The sequence below is a fragment of the Crocuta crocuta genome, unplaced genomic scaffold (genome assembly GCF_008692635.1).
Source record: "Crocuta crocuta isolate KB4526 unplaced genomic scaffold, BGI_CrCroc_1.0 scaffold149, whole genome shotgun sequence".
Taxonomy (NCBI): domain Eukaryota; kingdom Metazoa; phylum Chordata; class Mammalia; order Carnivora; family Hyaenidae; genus Crocuta; species Crocuta crocuta.
The window spans coordinates 2,927,867-2,944,306 of record NW_027551561.1 but is presented as its reverse complement, the minus strand read 5'-3'; the positions used below and the strand labels follow the sequence as shown (position 1 = coordinate 2,944,306).

General features: G+C 54.2%; 2 protein-coding genes across 2 annotated transcripts in view; one reads left to right on the top strand and one right to left on the bottom strand.

The window, feature by feature from the left end:
• The window catches only part of ABR (ABR activator of RhoGEF and GTPase), a 186,533-nt gene extending 180,152 nt beyond the window's left edge, over window positions 1-6,381 (top strand). The window contains 3 exon segments of the mRNA XM_077749651.1: window positions 695-800; window positions 2,994-3,141; window positions 3,780-6,381. Of these exon segments, the coding sequence (XP_077605777.1) occupies window positions 695-800; window positions 2,994-3,141; window positions 3,780-3,869 (344 nt within the window). The 3' untranslated portion in view covers window positions 3,870-6,381.
• A 1,852-nt stretch (window positions 6,382-8,233) lies between these two features.
• TIMM22 (translocase of inner mitochondrial membrane 22) lies at window positions 8,234-15,000 on the bottom strand. Its single transcript, XM_077749702.1, has 4 exons — window positions 14,642-15,000; window positions 12,211-12,407; window positions 10,310-10,382; window positions 8,234-8,943 (listed from the first exon to the last, which is right to left on the bottom strand). Exons 1-4 carry the CDS (start codon window positions 14,877-14,879, stop codon window positions 8,867-8,869), a joined length of 585 nt encoding a protein of 194 aa, XP_077605828.1. The 5' UTR covers window positions 14,880-15,000; the 3' UTR covers window positions 8,234-8,866.
• Between the last annotated feature and the right edge of the window lie 1,440 nt (window positions 15,001-16,440).

The following is a 16,440-nucleotide window of genomic DNA, read 5'->3' as shown; positions in this document are numbered from 1 at the left end:
TTGCCGGAAAGCCAGGCGTCCGGGGAAATGTGCCCTCAGGTGGGTGGTCAGGGCCAGCCTCCCAGAGCCAAGGACAAGCCTGGCTGGAGTGCACTTGAGATGGCTGGAACCCAGCCTTCCAGAGGAGCACTCCCTCGCTCTCACTGGTGCCATGGGTGGGGAGGAGGCTGAGGGCCTCGGCCAGCAGGGCTCCAGCCTCCACCCACCCGGGCGAATCCAGACCTGGGAGCGTCCCTCCTCCCTCCTGGGTCCTTCAGGAGCAGATCAAGGCTTCAGCCACCGCAGGAAGTGAGGAGCCCCATGGAAGGCTATTCGCTGCCGTGCTCCAGCATCAGAGGCAGTTGAAAGAGAGGAAACGCTCATGCTAGTGTCATCATTCTTTAAACTTGGCCTTCTAGACCAGGCATGGGGAATGGCAAGAGCCACAGAGGCCCACGTGGTGAGGGGAGGAAGGGTGCCTGCTGCCCACCAGCCTACCTCATGGTCATGGGTGGGGGCCTCTGTGGGGACCAGCTGTTAACAGCCCACCCTTGGGAGATTCCAGGCCCTTCCTTCCCTATGGGTCTGCTCCCCTCAGGGGCACAGGGCAGCCCAGGCTCTCCCTCAGGGTCCCATAGCCTCCTGACCGTGGGGGCGCTGGCTCGGGCCTGCCCACCTGGGAGCCGACCCCCAGCCTTGCCCGCTCTCCCCCCAGCCCTGTCAGACCCTGCTGCCAAGGAGAACTGCATGATGCACCTGCTCCGCACCCTGCCCGACCCCAACCTCATCACCTTCCTCTTCCTGCTGGAACACTTGAAAAGGTAATGAGCAAGGGCCCAATCAGGAGAGGAGCCGGGAGCCCAGGGCAGGCCCCCGCTGGGGAGGAGACATCTACCGGGAGGCCCCTTTTCTTGGCTTTTCCGCATGGGTACTGGCCTCTGCCGGGCCATCCCTAACAGGGTGAGGGTTGACTTTTCAAACTCTTGCCCTCAGATGCTTCTGTTTTGAGAAATACTCGTGTCCTGATAGCGACCTCAGGTAGGGGCCATGGACTGCCTAGAAAGGCATGGCCGGAGCCAAGGACGGTAGATGGAATTTGCAGCTAGTGGTCATTCAGTCACCGTCACGTTTTTTGAATGGAATGGAAGAGATGGCGTAGGATGCGCTGCGAGCAGTGAGCGTGCGTGTTGTGGTGCTGTCCCCTTCCGTGCGGTCACGTGTTCTGGGTTTGGTTGCAGAGTGTGTTTGTTGTGGGTCACAGTCACAAAAGTTTGAAACGCACTGCTCTTGACCCACACCTCGCCTAACAGGGAAACCGAGCCCCAGCCCAGCAGGGATTGGCCTCTGTCCTTAGAATGCACATGTCCCTGGTCCTAAACTGAGTTCTACCCCCACCCCCTACGATCCCCCCCCCAACACACACACAGCTTTCTGTAGTTGGCTCCAACCGAGAGCTGCTGAAGTCGATGCTTGCAAAGTTCAGAACTGAAACCAGCCGTCAGTGTCCCCACCATTCGCCTTTGAGCCCAGCACTGGTCCGGGTGTAAGTGGGGAGGAAAAGTGTCCTGGTGTCCCTTATATCTGCTTGTCCGCCAGAACCAGGAAGCCCGCGGGCCGCCTCCTCCCTGAGCTCAGCTCCAGCCTTCGGGCCCAGGCTCTGGGCTGCAGCTCAGCCAGGCCAGCTCTGGAGGGCCAGCGGAGACCTGGAAACGCCTGGGGCTGCTGTCTTGTGTTTCCCATTATGAGACATTTTCCCTCTGGTTTGGCCAGGACTGAAGCCCCAACCAGTTCCCATGGTTTGGCGAGCACTGTGGGGAGGACACACAGAGGAGGAGTGGGAAGGGAAAATTCATTAGGTTTTCCACCCTGGGAACTGGGCACAGCCTCTTCCCACATCTGGGCCCCTGGCGCGTGCGTGTATGTGTGTGCGTGTGCGTGTGCGTGTAGGGGGCTGGAACTGGGCACAGCCTCTTCCCACATCTGGGCCGTGTGTGTGTGTGTGTGTGTGCGTGTGTGCGCGCGCGTGTGTGTGTGTGTAGGGGCTGGGCCAGCCGCACAGGTGCCCCCTGGCATGGCAGTGTTTGTCCGTTTCCAAAGCAGTCCGCATGCGCGTCCGCGGCTCCTGCCCGGAGGCTGGGAACGATGGCGTAGCTGGGAGCTGGGGGGAGGTGCTGCTCGGGGAGGGAGGCCCGGGGCCTAGTTGATGTGCTGGGTGGTACTGGGCCTGCCAGTACCACTCAGGGAAAGTGTCCACATAGCATGAGGCCTCTTATGCAAGAGAGGCTGAGAAAGATCCAAAGGGCGACAGCTCCGGGGTCCCATGAGGAAGACCCTTCTGGAAAGGCGCGGCAGAAGAGCCCCTGGGCTCCATCTGGGATGAGGGCGGTTCTTGCCACAGCAGGGCCGGAGAACCTTAGGTCTAGCAAGTGACTGCTGCCGGAGCGCCGGCTCCCTACGTCTGTCCCTGCCACCGCCCCACACACTGTGGCTCCGCCTCCGGGCCGCGCGCGGCGGTGTCACCGATCATGGGTAGAGCAGAGTGGCGAGGAGCACCGGCTCTGGAGGCGGACTGCGTGGGGTCACGCTCTACCACTTGCTAGCTGTGTGACCTCGGGCAAGTCACTTAACCCTTCTGTCCTTTGGTTTCTTGGTCTGTACGCTGGATGATGATAGTACCTGCCCAAAGGACCGTGATGAGTAGGAGTTACTGTAAAGTTCTTGAATCAGTAGTATCATCAAAGGAGTTGGGTTAGGCCCTCTGGCTCTGGCAGTTTACCATCGGGGGGTGGCCCAGGAGCGAGGAACCTAATACAGGAATGTGCAGGGACACAGCGGGAGACTTGGTCCAGTGGCTTCAACCCTCCCTCCCAAGAGGTCCCCACCCTTAGGAGAGGGAGGCTCGAGCCCACCTTCTGGGAATCCTTCCAGTTCCTCTGGCTCAGGCCGATGGCCTGGAGCTCCGAGCAGCTGCTGAGAAATGACTTCTTTTTTCTCTGCTCCCCCAACCCTTTCAGGGTTGCTGAGAAGGAACCCATCAACAAAATGTCCCTTCACAACCTGGCGACTGTGTTTGGCCCCACGTTACTGAGACCCTCAGAAGTGGAGAGCAAAGCACACCTCACGTCGGCTGCAGACATCTGGTCCCATGATGTCATGGCACAGGTACGGCCAGCAGCGCCAGGCCTGTGGCCGGTAGAGGCGGGAAACAAGCTTCCCTGGGGAGGGGGGGGGGGCGTCTGAGAGCAGCTCAGAGTCCCACACCCCTTCCCTCCCGCGCAGTGGGGCGGGTGGTCTGCGGAATGTGGCCAGGGAATCAGGGCTCGGGACTGGCACCGCAAAAGTCTGAGCCTAGACCAGGGGCCCGGAGGAGGGCCCAGGTGCTGGCTGCGATCCCGAAAGCCAGCTCAGGGGCACAGGAAACATCTGGGGGTCTTGTCCTCGTGTGTGGGAGCTCTAGGATTGCTTCTGGGGTCGGGAAACTTCCCTGGAATCCCTGCAAGACCCAGGGCAGAGTCCAGTCTGAGGCAGGGCCGCCCAGCCAAAGCCAGCCTCTGGAGCAGACTGGAAGCCTCTGACTGAGGTTGGGAAAGTGGCCCCGGGCTCCCCGAGCCCCTGCCCTGCAGTGCCCTCTGCTGCTGCCAACAGGCGGGCACAGCTGGGCTTGCTGGGAGGGGAAGCGGCCCGAGGGCAGGGAGGGGAGTGGCCCCGAGGTGACCCCAGTGCAGGGCCATTTCTTCTCAGCAGATCAGAGGGCCTGGAGGACGGGGACCCCAGCCTGAGTCTTCCCTGTCCCCCCACAGGTCCAGGTCCTCCTCTACTACCTGCAGCACCCCCCCATTTCCTTCGCAGAACTGAAGCGGAACACACTGTACTTCTCCACCGATGTGTAGCCCGAGGTGGGGTCCGCTGTGGGGGGCGGCCCGAACCAGCCCCTCCAGCCAGGGGACCCGACACAGACTTGAAAGACTACAATAGCAAACTCCCAAACCCAGCACTCCAGACTCCAAGGGACACAGATTTCCAAGAACTGGAATACGCGCATCTTTCGTGCCACCTTGTACAAAGCCAGCTGGCCCAGCCCCCCCGCCTCACCGCCGCGCCCGGGCCCTGCCCTCCGTACCTCTAGTTGTGTCTAATGCTCCGTGCTGTTCAGGAATTGTTTTATGTCTATTTGTCATGCAGAAATGGTAGTGACCGACCAGTAAGGGCATACAGACAGCCTGCTTTGTTCTTTCATTTCCTCCGACACTCTCTCTCCTCCCGAGTCCAGTCCAAGGGCTTTTATTTTGCGCTCTGTAGCCGCTGCCAGCTTCTCCTCTCTTGGCCCTGCTCCCAGACTGCAGTCTCCTGGCAGCCTCCCCCCGGGTTTCCTCCACCCTCTCCTTCCCCCCCAGCCCGCCCACATGCATGTGCAGCCTTGGTTTTGGCTCCATCACTTCGAGAGCTGAGGAGACCCTGGGCGGCGGCGGCGGCCCATCGAAGGCTGCCCCCCCACCCCCAGCCCTTTCCTTGTCTACCTGTGGAAGCACACCTGCTTTGCCTTGCTGCCTGTGCAAATGTTGGACAGGGAGACAGACTCACACTAATCCTCAGCTTAGCACAGAGCTGGAGAGCAGATTTCTGGAATTTTCCACCTGACAATCTCCATTCCTGGGGTTTCTCTGTTCTGTCTCCTGCCTACTAGTGAGGCATCTTTGACTGTTCTTCTGCTTTTCAGTTCCTTTTCCCCTGGTGTTCTTGGAGTGTAGAGACTCACAAGTGACCGGATATCAAGAGAGCCAGAGGGTCAGGAAGCGGGGGAGGTGGGCCACTGAGGAAGCAAGACAGGTTGGACATTCAGAGGAGTGCCACGTAGCACCGGGTGCCCCAGGTTGGGGGGAAGCGGCTCTCAGCAGCAAGGAATTCCAGTGGCTTCTCTAGTGGAGCCAGGTCTCTAGGAGGGCAACTAACATGGCCGACGCAGGTGTCTGGAAACAGGCAGGCTCCATCCAGGAGGCAGCCCTTCCTGGCGCCTCTCGTAGCCTCTCCCACCTTGTGGTACCGTTGCCTTAGATTTCACGCATCCTCCACAGCCAAGCACTGCCACGGGGCAGCCCCGAGGCCGTGGGCGCCACAGGGCCTGGGAAAGACAGGCGTGGTCCTGCTGGCAGTCCTGGTGCTGCCTCCCCACCCACAGCTTCTCGATGCGGCCTCCTGGGTGAACTCTAGGCAACTCCAGAGGTTGGGGAGGAACGAGGAGTCACAGGCCTCTGCCTCTTTGGGGACTGGGATTTGCTGGGGACGTTCCTTGTTGACACTCTGCCCCAGAGCAGAGGATCAGCAGGTTCTGTTCCCAACTCGGAGACCCCTTTCTCCACAGTGGAAAGGACCGAGCGGGATCTCCTCCCACCTGAGCAGTAGCTGCCGGCACGCGGCGGGCGGCTTCGGAGAGCAGACAGCCTAGGCTGGAGCCGCGGTACTCTCTGGTTCCGGGCGGCAGAGCAGGAAACAGCTCCCTTAGAGTGTGCTCGGGGCGGAGTTCTAAAGAAGGGTTTGCTGGCCCTACAGCTCGAACGTTTGCTCAGTGAGAGGAAGGGCCTTTCTGATCTTGTTTACACCTGTTGCCCAATCTTGGGCAGAACGGTACACATTCTGTGCACATCAGAGGAAGGAAATGACTAACAGCTGCACGTTAGCGGCCTAGCGAGGAGCCCTGCTCCCTGGGAGAGGAGGTGGAAAACCAACAGCATTTGAGTCTAAAGATCCCAGCTTGTGACCACCCTGGGGGTCTCTGCTCAGCACTCAGGAGCCGGTGTAGGGCATGGAAGGCTCCTGCGTCCAAAGCCATTCATGGTAATGAACTGGACGACCAGCCAGAGCTATTACAGCCAAACAATGGGTGCCTCCCACCTCCCCGAAACAGGAGGCGTTTGCTTCCCAGCACCAGGTGGCCACCACAGCCCCCAAACTTGCTTTGGCAACTTGAGAACCGGAGGAAGGTTGGAGGGGCTGAGAAATGCAAAAGGCCCCCACGGGGGGTGGGGAGGGCAGGTAACCAGACACGGACTAAGTTGCACCATGGAAAAGGGCCCATGGGTTCTCCTGAGAGTCAGGGACTGTGCAGCCCAGAATCCCCAGCCACTGTGCCCAGCGGGGCAGGCTGTGCCAACAGGAGCCCAGCAGACAGGCGACAGGAGTCCCAGGATGCCCGTCCCTGCTGGCAATGGCTGTGGGCGGCCAGTTTTTGCTGATACAGGTAGGATGGGAACCTTCGTTAATATTTGACTTTAATTAAGTTGGTAAGGATATATTTTTTTTGTCTATGTTCTGTTTCAACTTATGTAGATTATTATAAATTGATGTAAACCACATGAGAGAAAAATGTTAATAAAAAAAATGCAACGCCCCAACATTTGCACACAACCCAGCCCTGTGGTGTGGACATTTGTATACTCAGTAGTCCAGGGAAGACCACCAATCTAAACATTTTAACTCTTCCAGCTGCATCCAGATGGGAGCTTCCGGGGATCTGTGCACCTAGTTAACTTCTCTTGGGCCTTTTTTCGGCCTACGGGGACTGTGGTGGTTTGGGGGGAGGTGAGCCCAAGGCCCCTCTGCCCGCCTCAGAGAGGCCTCCAGGTCAGTCACCAGCCAATCCCTTTCATGAAGGACAAAGCCCCCGCCAACGACCTGGCAATCAGTGTGCCTCTGATAGATGGCAGAGAGCTGTCCATCCCCGTGGAGTCGTCTTTTGTGTAAGCTCTTCTCTTACCTTCTTGGCAGTGGGCGTCTTTGGGGCAACCTTTCGGCCTAGTCTGATGCTTGCAGACGCTGGATCCCCTAGGGGGCCCCGCCTCCTCCCTGTAGGAGAGCCAGTAGGGTTCATATAGGTTCCCACCGGCCTAAGCCATTGGACACTGTGTTTATTCTGGAGATCAGGAACAGATGTCTCTGAAAATCGGTGTTTGGTTTATGAGCTCATACGGACTCTTAGCCATCTAAAACAGGAAACTATTCATCCCCTTTCTTGATTGAATAGTCCGTGTGGACGATGCTTGGCTTACTGAAGTGATGGCTACTGGCAGCCCGGGGCTCATCTGTCCGAGGGGCTCCTGAAGGCAGCGTTTCTTATCCTTGTTCGGCGTATCTGACCCTTCTTGCTGGACCGGCTGGTAGAAGACGGCAGGTAGGAGCGTCTGCTCTTGCTCTCAAAGTGCTTATAGGTGACATATTTAGGGACAGTACAGGAAACACTCTTTTGTTCCCAGACCTCTGAGGCTACTCCAGCTGGCCTAGGAGCAACGAAGTCTCACACCTGTGGGCCTGGACTAGCTATTACATAGAATTCACCATGGAAGGACACAAATGCGTTAGCTCACACTCCATGGCAAAGGAGAGAGCAGGCACAGCCAGAGGAAGGTGTCACCAGCTGAGGTGGACGTGATCACTCATGTACACACTCACGCCTGGGGCACCTGGACACGTCAGCTGAGTGTCTGAATTCTGGTTAAGGATGGGTGAGCTACCGAAGACCGCAGCAAAGGGGAAAAGTGAGCAAAAAAAAAAAAAAAGATGAAAGAGGTCAGTGTGCAGCAGCAAATAGAAGGCGTTCCTGGGGCTGACGTGGCTGGAGCTGCACAGCCCCACAAAGCCTGCCTGCCTCCCCCAAGTGGCAAAGCCTGAGCTCGTCACCTTTACGTCATCACGGAAGCACCAAGGTAAAGAAGCACTCAGGACAGATCCCAACCATAAAAACCTTTTTTTTTTTTTGCCCCAGGGAACACAATTAGGATGAGCTCTTGTTGTCAGAAAGAGGCCACAAGGTCAAACAAAAAAACACGAAGATGCTAGAACACACACACACACACACACACACACACACACACAACCAGAAAAACCCAACACCTGAGAATGAGCGGAGTGTGAACAGCCAGGCTGCGCCGGCAGGACCACAGCAGGGCTCTGCGCACACTGGGTCCTTGAGCTAAAAGCCTAAAACGAACATGGCTGGGACCGCTGGCCGTCCCGGCCCACGGGGTTTAGAAGAGGCCAGGGCCTAGGCGCGAAGGCCAGTGTAGCCTGGGCCGCACCTGCGCTGGGCTTCCGGGAGGGCAGGCCCTGGCTGGAGTAACGGTCTCAGAACAATCCTCAGCAAACCCTGACGATCAAACATTCCCATACCCCTGGGGCCTTTGTCAACCTCTGGGCCACCTGGCACCATTTTTGGGAATCGTGGAATTTGAAAATAAAAATAAACTACTTTTTTACTTATTCATTTATTTTATGGTACAAATGGCCTTTATTCTTTATAAAGGGAAGTGGAAGAGAAGGGGACAAGACACCTCGGGCCCCAAGGGCAGCTCCAAAGACCCAGGCTGTCACCATCTCCCCACCCAAAACGAACCAACCTTTTAAACTGTAATAAGTTTTTTTAACAAAGACAACACTAAACAAAAGGACAAGATGGGAGAGGTGGTGTAAATCTGCCGTGCCCCGCCCTGCCCTCACGTGTGAGATGGAGGACTGCGTGGAGTTCCGCACTTCCTGGGTGGACGTCCAGTCGCCTCCGGTCCCAGCACCAAACCACCAGAGGGCCAGCTGTGGTCAGGACTGAGCCTTTGGGGAGCTTAATTCCTACAGGTCAACACACTGACTCCTGATCTGCCTGAAAGAGGCCGCTGTGGCACATCCCCCACGCAGCGCAGCTGAAACCCAGGAACAGACAGTACGGCCGCTCAGAGGCTGGAGGCAGACAGCAGCCCCGTGGGTCCCTCACGACACCAGCTACGTGAGGGAGAACAAAGGTCTTCGGTCTTGGAAGCAAGTGCCCAGAGTGGTACAGAAACTGCCCCCCATGGAACGGCTGTGATCCCGGGCTGGCACTGTCCTTCCCTGGAGGCAGGAACTCTCACCGTAGGTAATAATCAATCGCAGCAGAGAAGGCAGCAAAACCTCCACAACCGATGACCCCGGCCTTTAAGCCAGCTGTAAAGCAAACAGAAATGGCGTTATCTGTGGTGACAAACACGGAGTCAGGCCGCTTCGGGAGTCACCTCCCCGTGGAGGCATCTGAGGTCATTCAACCAAACCCACCAGATCCGCAAGACTTCAACGAGCCGTGGACACCGTCTACTCTAGCGTGCTTGATGCAACCGACGTTGGACTCAACTCATCCCGAAGAATTACTGTTTGCAGCTTCGTGAAATAGCCCCTCACAGGCAGGAGACTGGTTAAGAGAACCGGCCCCTGGAAGCGAGTGAAAGCACACGGCCTGTCACCCTGACTTGTTTATGAAACAAGTCCCTGGGAAGGTGATCCAAGCCGTCCCAGAGGGAGCCGGGCTTCTCCAAGTCCCTGGCAAAGCAGAGCGGTGGGAAGACCAGACGAGAAGCTACTCTACACATCACAAGGGGCTGAGGAGCAGAAGCGGCTCTTAGGGACCACAAATCCTGCCTCTCAGGGAATGAGAAAATGGGCTGTTCAGGGTAAATCGGGTCACAGCAGAGGGAGAGTGGCCCAGGAATGGACACTGTGAAGAGAGTCAGACACAGACACCCCACCCCACACTCGTGATGGGCACGCCGACAGGGAGAAGCGCAGGAGACGGGTTTCTCTGTTGTTCACAGCTGACAACCGGACACTCAGCTCTCAATGGGGAGGAGCCTAAGAACCTTCGACGTGAAAGCACGTTACCGTATAACTTGTATACAACACTAAAACTGACAACTGTACAGTACTAACAAAAACGTCTCAGCTACGTGAAATGCCCGGGGCTGCGGGCGTCACGGGGCCCGCCGTTTGGACAGGTGGGCTCTCGGGGGCTGGGCGAGGCCTCGCCGTGCTGCTGCGCAGAGCACACACTCCAGGGATTCCTGGGGGGACGTTCTCCCCATTGTTTCAATGTGAAGCCAGTTCTATTCTCTAAGATCTAGATCCTTCTGTGGTTCTCAGCCATGGGTGATTGGCCCCTCAGGGAAATTTGGCAACATCTAGAGACCCTTTCAGCGGTCACAACGAAGGGATGCTCCTGGCATCTGGTGGGTAGAGACCAGGGCCGCTGCTAAACACCGCCACTAAACAATGCACAGGACAGCCCTGCTCTCCCTCCAGCAAAGATTTCTCTGGTCCAAAACGTCGGTAGTGCCAGAGATGAAAAAACCTGCTGTAGATGCTAGAAGTTTCCAAGATGAAGTTAATAAAAAAGTAAATGTGATTTACTCGTCGGACGGAAGAGTATCAAGTGTCCACATATGCCTTGGGCTGTCGCTGAAACACTCCTACGTTTGGAAACACTAACTACAGCATGCTGTCCAGGGCCACAAAGAAAACCACGTGAGAGCTGTTTACTAACCTCTGAAACCAATGGCTCCTCCAGTGATGCAGCCACTAATGACACTGTTCTTCCAATCTGATTTTCCCCGGTACTGTGGGTGGAGAAGTGCAGTTGAGAGCCAAAGAAACGAGCCAGACAAGATGATTAAGGGGGAAAAAACACAGGGTTTCTAGCTGGCTACATGAGCCCCTCCCCGAAAGAAATCTAATCTTTTTTGCTTTCAAAAGTATAGTTCCTAACATTTGAACATGCTCTTGGATGCCTCCCGAAGGTGGTACCGGAGTGCAGAAACCAAGGGTACCATCTGAGACGTGACCAAAACCTCTTTGGTTCCCCAGTAAGTCCCATGGTTAAAATCACTGACCCAACTTCTGGGGCACCTGGGTGGCTCAATTGGTTAAGCATCAGACTCTTGATTTTGGCTCAGGTCATGATCTCACAGTTCGTGAGATTGAGCCCAGCAGCTCAGCCTTGGGATTCTCTGTCTCTGTGCCTCCCTCTCTCACGTTCTCTCTCAAAATAAAATAAATAAAAAACACACCCTAAAAAAAAAAAAAAAAAACTTAGGGGCGCCTGAGTGGCTCAGTCACTTAAACATCTGACTTTGGCTCAGGTCATGATCTCATGGTTCATGAGTTTGAGCCCCACATCAGGTTCTGTGCTGACAGCTCAGAGCCTGGAGCCTGCTTCAGATTCTGTGTCTCCTTCTCTCTCTGATCCTCCCTGGCTCATGCTCTCTCTCAAAAATAAATAAAAACATTATTTAAAAAATTTTTTTTTTACTTTTAAATATAAAATCATTAGGGGCGCCTGGGTGACTCAGTCGGCTAAGCTTCTGACTTCTGCTTGGGTCATGATCGCACAGCTCGTGGGTTTGAGCCCCACATCGGGCTCTCTGCTGTCAGCATGGAGCCTGTTTTAAAACAGTTCCCGTCTCCCTCCCTCTCTGCCCCTCCCTAGTTTGTGCTTTCTCTTGGTCTCAAAAATAGATTTAAAAACATTAAAAAAAAACTTTTTAAAATAATAAAACCATCAACCAACTTTTTCTTTCATTAATTAGTTTATCTGGAGCAAGCAAGGGAGAGGGAGGGAGGGAGGGAGACACAGACACACACACACCAAACTGGGAGTGGGGGAGGGGCAGAGAGAGAGGTAGACAGAGAATCCTAAGCTGGTGCTGCACTACCAGCTCAGAGCCCGATGCAGGGCTCGATCCCTTGAACTGTGAGATCATGACCTGAGTGGAAACCAAGTAGGACACTTAACTGACTGAGCCACCCAGGCGCCCTGACCAACTTCTAACAGAGACATGAGAAGATGCTCAACATCACTCGTCGTCAGGGAAATGCAAATCAAAACTAAGTGAGAGGTCACCTCACACCTGTGAGAATGGCTAAAATCAACAACCCAAGAAACCACAGGTGCTGGCGAGGATGTGGAGAAAGGGGAACCCTCATGCACTGTTGGTGTGAACGCAAACTGGTGCAGCCACTCTGGAAAAGGGTATGAAGTTTCCCCAGAAAGTTAAAAACAGAACTGTTGGGGTGCCTGCCTGGCTGAATCAGTGTGAAGCTTGAGTTTGAGGTTGGGAGTTCGAGCCCCATGCTGTATGGAGTTGTTGAATCACTGCATTGTACACCTGAAGCTAGTATGACGCTGTATGTTAACTGGCTAGAATTTTTAAAACTTAAAAAAATAAAACCATTAACCAACTTATAATTTATGAAGAGAAGTAAAAAATAACGCAGGCCCAAATCATAAATGCACAAAAAGTTTACATTATGGACTAATGGAAATTCAGTTTAGCGAGTGAGTACCAGACATTTCTGACCTGCTTTCTAATTAACATTCAGAGCATTTCTCTTTAGAAGCCGTAACATGGCACAGGCATGGCTCTCTCAGAAGGCAGAGACACTTACAGATTCTACCAAGCACTCAGTGCAGGAAAACATGGCGCCCACAATGGCAAAATTTTTGGCGTAGGACATCCCTCTCTGCCCCATGTCTTTAAGAACTTCTTTCGCTGTCGGCGTACGATACGGATCCTTAGGGTCAAAGCCCACATTGGTATCAATGCCAGCAGTGAATACCCCAAACGCACCTCCCAGGACAAATCCTAAAAACAAACAAGAGATGAAAGTTTCTTTGGCGTGACTGTAATGGCGTGAAAGTTTTCTGGGTGACTGTAATGAGGTCCCACTCGAACAGCACATCTGGACGGCCACAGTGAACAGGACACCCCGCCGCCCCCTCACTCCACCTTGCCACTCAAGCTCTCCACTTACCTGTTTCCACCTCACACAAGCTGAGAACCATCTTGTTGGCAGCTTTTTCTTGGTCTCCCTTTGGATTTCTTCCTCCTTTCACTGTCTAACATTCCTCAAGATTCAATCTTTAACCTTCCGTTCGGTCTATACTCAGACATTCAGCTGCTGACTTTGCATACCACTTCCCGTGACCACGGTGACATTCATAACTGTCATTTAGTGAGCACCATGTGCCAAGTACTCTGACATTTTATAGCCACAGCTTCACTGATTCTCCACAATAGTCCCGTGAGGTACATACTATCTCTCCATTCTGTAGCTGAAGCAACTGTGGCTCAGGGAGTAACGTCCCTAAGGTCACAGAGCTGCCAAGTGGCAAAGCTCACCCTGCTGTCCCCATCTCCCTGAGCCTTCCGGAGCCTCTGGTCATTTCAAGATAGATGTCCTCTCACATGTCAAGGTCAATGTTTAATGAAATCATGGGCACCTCCCCTCCAGACTTTCGTACTTACGGCTCCTTCTTTCCAGTCACTCTTGCTTGCTTTAAACCTCAAGGGTATGTCTTTCAAGTTTATTCACTTGAGAGAGAAAGAGTGCACGTGAGTNTTCTTTCCAGTCACTCTTGCTTGCTTTAAACCTCAAGGGTATGTCTTTCTTTCAAGTTTATTCACTTGAGAGAGAAAGAGTGCACGTGAGCGTGCAAGAGCAGGCGAGGGTCAGACAGCGTGGGAGAGAGAATCCCAGGCAGGCCCCGTGCTGTCAGCACAGAGCCCCACTTGGGGCTCAATCCCACGAACCGTGAGATCATGACCTGGGTCCGAACCAAGAGCCAGCTGCTTAACCTACTGAGCCACCCAGGCGCCCCCTCGAGGGCATCTCTGACTGCCTCTTTGCTTCCCCCTACAACCTTATGTTCATAATTACCACCCTAGTCTAGGGCCTGTATCGCTTGCACCCTGGAGCACTACAGACTTATTCACCATTTCAACATACGTGCAAGGGGTGTATCAGGGTCAGGCACAATGACGAACAAAGACGCAGCCCCGGCCTCACAGAGCTTCACTTTAGCAAATTCCCTAGATGATCTCCCTTCACTACACTCTTGCTGGGTCATCAGCATCGTCCTCAATTACCGCCCTAATGCCTACAGGCAAAACGCCCAAATCCCTGACTCCGCTTGCAGCCTGAAAGGACGCTTCTCTTCCTCTTAGTCTATCCCCGTTCTCTCAATCCTTCAAGATACAGCTGCAATCTCACCTCCTCTTGTAGTCTTCCCCACACCAAAAAAAAAAAAAAAACCCACAAAAAACAACAAAAAAAAACCCAGAACAAAAAACAAACCCAAAAGCCTTTTTGCTTTTTACTATGCTGTACATCTGCACTCTCACTATATTTGTTTCTCGATTGTCTTTGATTCTCGGTGAGGTTTCAACTCCTCTGCAAATGTGGCCAAACTCTTTACAGGAGGGACACCATACATTCTCAAATCCTCCAAAGGCTTAAACAAATAAAAAGAAAAAAAAAAAAAGGGCCAACTCCAGGCGTCTTTCTCCCTTGTTCACTGCCATCTAGTCACATTGGCGACAGTGGCCTTTGTGTTTTTCACACTTCAAACCGGTTCCTGCCAGACCTTTTGCACTTGCTGTTCCCGTTTGTCCGCGGCACTCTCTTGCCAGGCTCGTTCTCAACACTGTTTCTATATATATTAAAATATTAGCTTCGTGAGAACCAGGCTCTGTCTCCCCCTGTGCCTCCACCACCGCGCATGTAACAGTTGCTTATAATAATTTGCTGAAAGAATCCTTATCTAAAATCAACGAATGAATGAACGAAGCCAACCATTTTATAACCAACCTCCAGGCCCCGGCCCAAATAGTACCGGTTCTCCGATCCAATTTCCAGAGGGGAAAACTAACCTCAGGGTCTAGAGTGGGGTTACTCGAGTTCTCGGATCGAGGCAGGGGTGTAGTCAAGGTCGAGATCCACAGGCTCCTTGCCTCCCAGACGCGTGGTCTTCTTGGCAGAGGACCCCTCTGCCGTCCAAGCCCTCAGCCTCCCAACTGCCCCCCGAGTCTTGCCTCACCTCCCACGCAGGCCAGCGCTGCCTTGAACGCGCAGCTTTCCATCGCCCTCTCGATCATCTTCTGTTCCTCACTCTTGGTCGGGCTCGGGATCCCGCCCAGGCTACCAGGCTCCAGGAGCCGGGGCTGACGCTTGTCGCCCACCAGGTATTGCAGAAGAAGGCTGTATTGTAGCGGGGCTTCGTCGGAACCCGCGGCCTCAGGCGCGGAGCCGGCCGTACCGGGGGCCGTCGCCGCCATGACTGTAGATGCCCAAAAAACCCGGGCGTTCTTCCCGCAGCTGATTCCGCAAGCTTCCGGTTGGGGTCCTGCACATCTAGCCGCCGTACCGCAACGGCAGATTCGCCACAATGGGCAAGACCAAGAAGCCGGGGAAGCAAAGTCCGCTCGTGCGCACCCGGCGGAAGCGAAATCATGTTCCCCAAAAGCCTCTTGGGAATACTGAATCGGGCTTGTGCAGCATCCAGTGACACTGACAAGCAAGATTTAGAGTCAACAGAAAGCACCTCCTGCTTCCGGCCTGCAGCGCGGTGGGTACTGGGATTTGTAGGCCAGGCATTTCCCAGGAAGCTTTGCGCGGGCACTCGCCTGGAGGCCTCCTCTGGAGCTCTTGACAGGAGGTGGGGTGGGGAGCGGGAGCGCGTCCGCGAGGCTGCAGTGCGCCGGGATGACGGCAGAGGGCGCACGCGCCTCGCCACTGCTCTTCCAGCCTAATCATTCCTCGAAGGGGTTGTGAGAGGTAAATGATGGAAGGGGTTTCGTAAACAAACGTGAAAGCGTGGTACAAATGTATGCAATATATGTTTTGTTTCACAGTTAAACCTTTGAGGAGAGAGAAGGGGCCCAACAAATGAGTGAACACATGGGTTAAGCTAGCCAAGGGTAAGAAAAATCGGGACGGTGGTGGAGGTGGAGGGAACTGACCAGATGGAGAGCGCAAGGCTGAGGCTGCTACTAGCCTCCAGCCAGTTGTTGTCGTCCGTGGAATGGGTGGTGTGGGACTAGCATTGCTATGGGAAGCCCGGTTTATGTTAAACCAGTTAAAGTGGTTACCAGCTTGCAAACTCAGAGCGTAAAGGTAAACTGTGAGATGGTACTATCTAGGAACCCAGTAGTTTTTAGGGTACTGAAATAGATCTCCTACCGTGACACCGATCCCAACCAGTAATGTGTTTGGGTGTAGTACGTAGCTAAGAGAAACATAAATGCAAACAGAGGTAGTGAGCGTTGCCAGTCAACATGGGCAGAAATGCTTCTCTGGTACCCAGAGTTCTCTGTGCAGCCCAGCCCAGCATATGATTGGCCCTGCTTCTGCCCCACCAGGCCACTAAATGAGCTGCCCCAAAGGTCCTCCATGACTTCCCAGTTGACTCTAATTCAGACCTCATTATACTAGACTTCTCAGCTGCATTTGACGCCGTTGATTCCTCCCTCCTTTTAAAAAAAAGTTTATTTTTATTTATTTTGAGAGAGAGAGCAAGCAGGGGAAGGTCAGAGACAGAGGGAGACAGAATCTATGTGGGGCTCGAACTCACGAACTGTGAGATCATGACCTGAGCCGAAATTAAGAGTTGGAGGCTTAACCAACTGAGCCACCCAGACGCCCCTCCCTCTTTTTAAAATTTTTTTAAAAAAGTATTTATTTATTTTGAGAGCGAGCACATGAGCAGGGGAGGAGCAGAGAGAGAGGGAGAGAGAGAATCCTAAGTAGGCAGGCTCTGCACTGTCAGTGTGGACCCTGACGCGGGGCTTGAACTCACAAACCGTGAGATCATGACAGCAGAAATCAATAGTCAGACAC